The sequence below is a fragment of the Petaurus breviceps genome, unplaced genomic scaffold (assembly GCF_028583685.1).
Source record: "Petaurus breviceps papuanus isolate PSGF00001 unplaced genomic scaffold, PetGlider_PUasm1.0 229, whole genome shotgun sequence".
Taxonomy (NCBI): Eukaryota; Metazoa; Chordata; class Mammalia; order Diprotodontia; family Petauridae; genus Petaurus; species Petaurus breviceps.
In genome coordinates, this window is record NW_027185903.1 from 38,819,217 (window position 1) to 38,827,507 (window position 8,291).

At 43.0% G+C, this 8,291-nt stretch overlaps 1 protein-coding gene across 2 annotated transcripts in view; it reads left to right on the forward strand.

Moving 5' to 3' along the window:
* LOC138167536 (chondroitin sulfate proteoglycan 4-like) overlaps positions 1-8,291 on the forward strand; it is a 112,512-nt gene that overhangs the window by 19,687 nt on the left and 84,534 nt on the right. Inside the window, exon 1 of one of the 2 annotated variants that reach the window (XM_069096520.1) lies at positions 242-624. The exons of the other annotated variant lie outside the window; for it this stretch is intronic. Coding sequence (XP_068952621.1) covers positions 546-624 — 79 coding nt within the window. The 5' untranslated portion in view covers positions 242-545. Of the gene's footprint in view, positions 1-241; positions 625-8,291 lie in introns of those variants that run through there. 2 annotated transcript variants of the gene reach the window in all.

The window sequence follows — 8,291 nt, forward strand, 5'->3', positions numbered from 1 at the left end:
TCATGGGGTTGTCTTATCAGATTCTGCGAATGTTTTAACACCTGAAGGCCAGGGACCCCGTCTTCCACCAAAAGTTAAGGTTATGCGCCTAACTATGCTACAGAAATAACTTCTAGGAATGAATGATACGTGATTAGGCTCGCACCCTTGCGCCAAGGGCCCTTCGGGGCTACGTCTGGGGGAAGGGCCCAGCAGCCCTTTCCTCTCCACAAGCTACTTCAGGGCTAATTGTTCAAGGAAGGGCTCTCCAAACACAATCCAAAACTCCAAAGGGGACCTCTCCACTCAGGCGCTGCCCAGTCGGGAGGCCTGATAGAGCAGAACAGCTGCAGTTCAAAAATCTGCTTCATTTCGCCCCCTTCCTCCGCCCACTGCCCCAGGCCGGCCTGGTGCAGCGAGGGGGCGGCGCCCCTCAGCCTGGCCCGGTCTGGCCCGCGCTGCGCGGTCTGAGCGCCCGCTGGGGAGGGGACCGAGCTGCGAAGGTAGCCGGGGCTACCGCCCGGGATTGGAATGTGCCCGGGGCGCGGGGGGCGCTTCCCGGCGGGATGAAGGGGCTCCCTGCTGGCCTCCTTTCCGTTCTCGCCACCTTCCTGAGGCTCTTCTGGACGCGCCAGGCTTTCGGAGGTACGGGCTGCTCCCTCGCCTGCCCATGGCCTCTCCGGGCGCCCTGGTTGCGCTGGGCAGGCCCGGAGCGGGGCGGACAGATGGGAGGGCGCGCGGGGAGTCTGGAGAGCAGGCGGGCTGGGGACAGGTGCCCAGGGGCCATCTCCGCCCTGCTTGCCCAGCGGAAGCGTTGCGAGCGGGAGAGCTCTTAGGGGATCTAGCAAACTCCGAGGCCATGTTGGTAACTTGAGGACCCGGACTTTAACTCTTGCGTGGCTAGGCGCGCGGGCTCTCGGCGCACAGGGAAGGCTTGGGGGCCCGGGCTGGAGCTGCTGGAAGGGAGGCCGAGTGGCCCGCGCCCCAGTCTCAGCGAAAAGCCCCCCCCCCCATTCCCCCGGGACGGGGGGCTGCAAGAGAGACTAAATGGTGGCATTTTAAAAGCAATCTCATAGTCCCAGACAGTTTTTTGGACATACTAGGGTTAAAGTCTGTCTGTAGGGCAACATCCCGAACCTCTTAGGATTAGCAGTTAAAAATTGCAAGGGTCGCCAGGGTTTATCCAGTCCACCTCTTCCCCATTTTACACTCGAGGAAACTGAGGCCTAGAGAAGTCACACACAGGTGGTGTGCCCCGCGGTGGAGCCAGGATTTTCATTGGCCCTTTGTCTGGGAGTGCTTTCAAATTGTACCATGCTGACTTGCACCTGGCCAAACTTTTATTTTCCCTACCGAGACTCCGGGCCTTAGAATTGGGCCTTGGACTGGGCGTCAGATTTTATGCCAAGGGAAGGCAGGCATGGTGCCCATAGCTCTTGTGCTTTCTAGGAGGTTTTTTTTTTTTTATCCTCCTTTCCTCTATAGAAACCTTGAACTTGAAAAACAGCACGTGACTCGGGTAGGGTGTCATGTTTTTGCCATAAATAAAGGACCCAATTCCTTTTCGACCATTGGCGCTGAACAAATTTCCCTCCTCACATTTCGGTTTAATTGCTGTGAAATGATACATTATTTAAACTGGGAGTCTTGTGTATTCTCCACCCCCATACCTCAGTTTTGAAATTCATGGTGTACAGTATGGAGAGATTTTGCAAATTTTAAGAGGGAATTATAAATCTAAGGCCTAGTGTTACTTTTGCATTAATCCTAGCCCATTTAGTTTAAGGCTTAGATGTAAATACAGTAGCTATTAACTCTGTATGATTCACTGTGTTAAGGATCGATAATTTAATTGGGTATACATATCTATCTTCAACTGTAGGTCTGTGGCAAAAAAAAAAGTAATGCCCAGAGTTTAACCTATTAATGAACCTTTATGAAATTAAACTTTGTTTAACAGACCAATGAGAGATTGTAGAAGAAGCCTTCCAGCTTGGTAGGACCTGCCACAGGTTACTTCTTAAGCACAGTCTTTAAGAATCCAGTATCACCTGTCTACATCACAATGAGGCATTGGAACAGGACTTGAGTCAAGGATCTTCTAGGTTTCATTATTTTTCTGTGAATGTGAAATATGTTACGTCTTATGGTTAGAGGCAGCATGGCATAATGGAATTTCCAAGGCAAATTCTTGAAAAAGTTGTCTAAGATTGCTACTTCCATTTTCTCTCCTCAAACTTTTGCAGTCTGGCTTTATACCAGGTAAATCATCTGAAACTGTGCTCTCTCCAAAATTGCCATTGATCAGATGGCCTTTTCTCAGTCTTAATCCTTCTTAACCTATCTGCTGCATTTGACACTGTTGACTACATCTTCTCCTAGACCTTTTTGGGGTGACCTTCTGTTCTTCTGGTTCACTTCTTAGCTGACAGTTTTTTTTTTTTCACTTTCCTCTGTGGCTTATCATTGTACTTCCTAGCTGAATATTCCTTAAGGTTCTGTCCTGACTCTCTTTTCCCCCTCTAGCCTATCTTGGTAACCTCACCAGCTCCCTAGAGTTTAAGTAGCATCCTTTTTCAGATGATTCCAGGTCTACATATCCAGCCCCAGTCTCTCCCCTGAGCTTCAGTCTCATATCACCACTTGCCTACTGAACATTTCAAATTGGATATCCAAGAGATATTTTAAACTCAGCCCTTCTAAAATTGTACTCATTACCTTTCTCCCTAAATTCTCCCATTTCCCAAGCTTCTCTGTTTCTTTTGAAGGTACTGCCATCCTTCCAGCGTCTTAGGTCTATTACCTTGTCGTTATATGCTCTTCACTCTCCCTCACCCACATATCCAACCAGTTGCCAAACCTTGACATTTCTACCTGCACGACATCTCTTACATCCAACCTCTTTACAGCAGCTCATACAGCTAACCCTCTTCGCTTCACTTCTAGATTATTTACAACACCTTCCTAATTGGTCTCCTGATCTCAAGTCTCTCCCCACATCTGGCTACCCACAGTACAATGCAGTCTGAGTAATTTTCCTTAAGCACAGATCTGACCATGTGACTCCCCTGTCCAACCAACTCCAATGGCTTCCTGTTGCCTCCAGGGTAAAAAATTAATTTCTTCCAACTAATACCTTTCCCCCCCTAACATTTTAAAGTCTTGAGGATGGGGAAAAATAAAACTTTGCATCAGCATTTCTAGATAAATTAGTTGTTAGCATACACTTACTTTTTAAAAACCTAAATGTACCAAGTGCAGAGAATGAAGTTGTCCATAAAGCATACGCATAAATTCTCCCCCTTTGGGGAAGTTTAAAGAGATTTTGGATTTTGATGGTAAAAATTACCAAACAAGAGTAAAATTAATTCATTTTATTGCAAATAAGCATCTGAATTAATTTCTCTACTCACTTTCTTTAGAGAGAAAAAGAAAACAGCAAGTTAAGGAGATACTCATTCCAAACTGACATGATTAAAAATTAGATGTAAATGGGTGACTCACAATTTCATTAGCTTACAAAGATGGTGGAGCTAGCTATTTACAACCACACTAGGTATACAGTATTTTGTGGGAAAAGGGTTAGGATTAGCATTAGAGGAGGTTTCCTGTTTAGTTCTCTACCTTTCCATCCTCATTGGATGTTACTTCCTTTGCCACATTCTTTTAATCCGGCTGTATTGGTCTTCTTACTGTTCTTCACTCAGGACACTTTAACTTCCATCCCTGTGCCTATGCACTGGCAGGCCCTGGAAGGCACTCCCTCCCTCTCTTATTTATCCCTCTCTTCCCTTCACATGCAGCTCAGATGCCATCTTCTACATGAAGCCTTTTCTGATCCCCCTCCCTGGAAATTTTAATACTCTTCTCCGATCTTTCCTTGTATTTAACTTCTTTTTGTATTCACACACACACACATATATGTATTTTAACTTTATACTTTCTATATTTTTATGTGTAGTTACTTTAGTAAGTAAGCATATTATAATTAGGGATTTTTCATTCTTTTTATCATCAATACCTAGCATAGTGCTTTGGTACACAGTGTTTAATAACTATTTGTTAATTGATTAAATCCTGGATTTGGTGTCAAAGGACCTGGGTTTAAATCCTTCCTCACCTTTTACTACCAGTATGACCTTGGGCAGGTCATTCTTTCTGAGCCGAAGTTTCTCCATCTGTTAAATGAGTAGCTTGGACTAGAGGAACTCTAATGTCATTTCCAGCTCTAAATGACCCTTATCTTGAAACGAGGTAATGTAGATATAAAACTAACTTTGTATATTAGATGTATGATTGCTAGTATAATTTTTGTTGCTTTGGTTTGTGGTTCCTCCTCTCCTTCCCTTTCCTCTTCCATTTCCTTCCATGTAGTTTCAGGAGTATCTCTTTGCCCACATATCTTAACTGGAAAGGACTTAAGAGATCATCTAGTCCAGGGATTCTTAAAGTTTTTTTTTTTTTTGTCATGGACCCCTTCTCAGAATGTTCTTAGATGCATAAAACAAAATTCAAAGGATTACATAGCAAATCGGTCATATTGAAGTGCAGTTGATCAAAATATTAAGAAAACAGGTTCACAGAACAAATTCTTAACATGGGGATGTTAAGAGCCTCTTATTCTGTGACTTGAGAGGTGAGAAAACGGAGACTCGGCGAGATCAAATAACTCCTTCACAGTTACTCAGGTGAGCTATTCTCCCATGTGGGATTTGAACTCAGGTTCTCTGATTCCAGAGCCCATGACCCTTCTGCTGTAACACTTGTCTTCCTCTTTTCCTTGTTCTGTTAACTCCTCAGCTATTTCCATCCTTCTCTCCTCCTTATCCCAACCCCGACTTTGTTAAAAAAAAAAAACAAAACTCCTCTGCTATGTTTATAGTGCCTCCTTCCCCCTTAACTTCTTTATTAATTTCCACCTTTTCTTATTTACCATGGTTCAGTTTTGTTGGAGGAGAGGAGCCGAGACCAATGTAGCTGACCAGCTCGGGGTCAGGATCAGTCAAGTTGAGGTGCATTTGTGAGGTCATTAGGGAAATTCCTGTTGTCACCAAGATAAGTGTGATACAGAGGGGAACCTGGTTATACCTGTTAGACTAGAAAGCAGGTAAGTGCCATGCCTAGCATCTGACTGGTTAGTCAGTCTATGAGGAAAACAGCAATGGGGCATGGTTTGGGGCTAAAGAACCAATTAGTGTTCTTTTACTACACTGAGATGTAGAATATGGGTATAGAGTACTAGAGTAAGAAATTCCCCAGCATTTGGGTTACAATACCTTGCATTCATAATTCCAAGGGTATAAATGGAATATTGGAGACAGAACCTGCCAGATGTTTTGTTTTGTTGGCATATGTAAATTACGTAATTTAGAGTGAATGACAGATTTATTATTGGGGTGAAAATCACTTTATATAGGCAGAACAGATAGAATAAGACTGCTGGATTTAAAGTCAGGAAGAGTTGGGTTAAAATCTGGCCTTTGACATTTATTAACTGCGTAAGTCACTGCAGCACTGTGTGTTGGCAACTCCCTTGATTTCATGTACTAAGTTATAGATGGGTTGCATCTCCTGTTGGCTGAGGGATTTCTCCTTCTGGAGTTCCTTGTTCAGGGGATTAATCACTTCATTGATTCCTTGCTTGTATTCAAGCTGCTGCCTTGATAAACTGAGTGGAAAAGTATCTTGTGAACTGAGCTCACAATTCTTGATAAGCATAGGAAAACATTTCTCCAGTGAAACACATTTTAATTTACTATTAAAAGGTCACTTTTGTCTAACACAGTGGTATTTGGATTGAGGCTTCTGAGTCACATGTGATTTTTTCATGTATATGCAGCCTGGACTCTGGAAAGGTGTCTGATTTCTCTATTATCTGTATAATCATCTATTAGACTTTTCAGGGCATTTGGTAGTAGAGTGCCTCTTTTCATTACTATTGACAGCATTATCATAACTGTTCATACCCCTGCTCTGGTATGTTGAGTATCTGAACATTTGGGCTAGACTTGTTGTTTGGTCATTCAGTCATGTCCAGCTCTTTTACACGTCAGGCTTTTCTGTACTCCACCATCTCCTGAAGTCAGTCCAAATTCATGTTCATTGCTTCCATGAAACCATCTCTCTGTCTCATCCTCTGCCATCCCCTTTTCCTTTTGACTTCAGTCTTTCCCAGCATAGGTTCTCAAATTGGCCCAAACATCCCTGAAGGTTCTGAGACCCTTTCAGTGGACCCAAGAAATCAAGAACTATTTTCATAATAATTAAAACGTTAGTAACCTGTTAGAATTTTTTTCCCTCTTCTATTTACGTATCTCTGTGAGGCTGAATTTTCTTCATATACTTCTGTCTAAATAATATATTTCAATAGACTGAATGCAGAAGCACAGATGAGAGTCCAGCTGTCTTCTGTTAGCTGGACATTAAAAATATTTGCAAAAATATGAAAACCAATGCCACTCTTCTTACTAATTCTTTTTGCTTTAGAAAATAAAATTTTTTCATAAAAATGTTATTTGTGTTAACATGTAATGGGTTCTTTTAAATGATTTAATAAAGAAATATTTTTAAATGTATCAGCTTTAATTTCTAATCCAATAAATATTGATGGGTATAACCCATGTTATCAAAAGCTCTTTGGGGTCCCCAATAATTTTAAAGAGCATACAAAAGGAGGAGCAACTGAGTGGTACAGTGGTGGGAGCACTGGCCCTGGAGTCAGGAGAACCTGAGTTCAAATGCGGCCTTACTTACTAGCTGTGTGGCCCTGGGCAAGTCACTCAACTCTGATTTCCTCAGAAGAAAAAGGAGCAAATAAGAGGGATATCCGCTAATTTTTAAGATTGTGAAGGAGATCCTGAGACCAAAAAGTTTAAGAACTGCTGGGCTAGGACTGAGAGGGACCTCAGTGATCTTGTTCAGCCCTGTCATTTTACAGAGGAAGAAACTGAGGCTTGTTCAAAGTGATACAGTTAAGTCATTAAATAGCATGACAGACTAGCCCAAAGTCATTTGGCTAGCACATAGCCCCGCTGCAACTTGAACCTTGGTCTTCTGATGACTGTTCCATTTCCAAATAAGTCTCTTCCTGGCAGCAAATAATACAACTCTAGAGAGGTACCTGTTTGCCATCAAAACAGGCAGGCATTTGAGGAATGCGTTTTTTTAGTGCGTATCTGCCTCTGCTGGTGCTTATGTTGTCCCAGTGTCTGTTGCTGTAGGCAGGGACCAGACTTCATAGCTACTTACTGGAAATTTAACTGCAGGTGAATGGGCACAACATTAGATGGCAGAGCCAAACCTAGAAATCTTTCTGCCTCATCACCCAACAGGCATGCATGTCTGTGTCCATTGGTGGAGAGAGTAACCATTGGGGTGGAGATGGAGGGAGGGAGAAAAGAGAAAAGGTGGAGGGTGGGGGAAGAAGAGAATAAGCAGAGGGAATTTAAAGGTCTGTTGAACCTTCTGCCTCTCTTCCCATACATTGCTTTCATTCCATAATCAGTACCTTGTTTCATGAGGGACAGAGGCACAACCCATCCAATCAGCAATAACTGGTTCCAAGAAAGGTAAAATAACACTTTAAGGAACAGTTATATGGTGGCAGGTGTGATAAATGAAAGAGGCCTCCCTGGGCAGTCAAAATTCAGACCTTAATAGCTTAAAATCCATCTTTAACTGAGATAGTCTGATAGGGAGAGGGGCAGCTGCTTGTACATACTAACAAATATGGAGGCCTGACCCACCAGGCCATCAGAAGAGCTCTGAGTTTGTGCCTAAAAGCCAGAGGAATAGGGGATGGAAGAAGGTGTAGGCTGGGGAACGGAGGGAGAGGGGCCTAGAGTGTTCAGTTTTGTCTGGTTCTTCATGACCCCATATGGGGTTTTCTTGGCAAAGATCCTGGAGTGGTTTGACATTTCCTTCTCCAACTCATTCTACTGATGAGAAAGCCAAGGCAAACAGGGTTAAGTGACTGAGGCAGCATTTGAACTCAGGTCTTCCTGGCTCTAGGCCCAGTGTTCTGTCCAGTAGACCATCTGGCTGCCTAGAGTTCTAGATGCAAAGAATATGGTAAGAACCTGAAAGGGAGAAATGGGAAAGGTTGTTAATTCTTTCCTCCTCTGGAATCTTAACTTCTAGTTTAAGATGTAGATAGTTATTAGATATGTATGGTCTTAAAAAAATCTCTTGTCTACATCTAGAGAAGAATAAGTATAGAGATACACTTAGCTCTTTGGATGCAAAACTATTCTGTTGCATATATGGTCTTTCTTTCTTTCTTTCTTTCTTTCTTTCTTTCTTTCTTTCTTTCT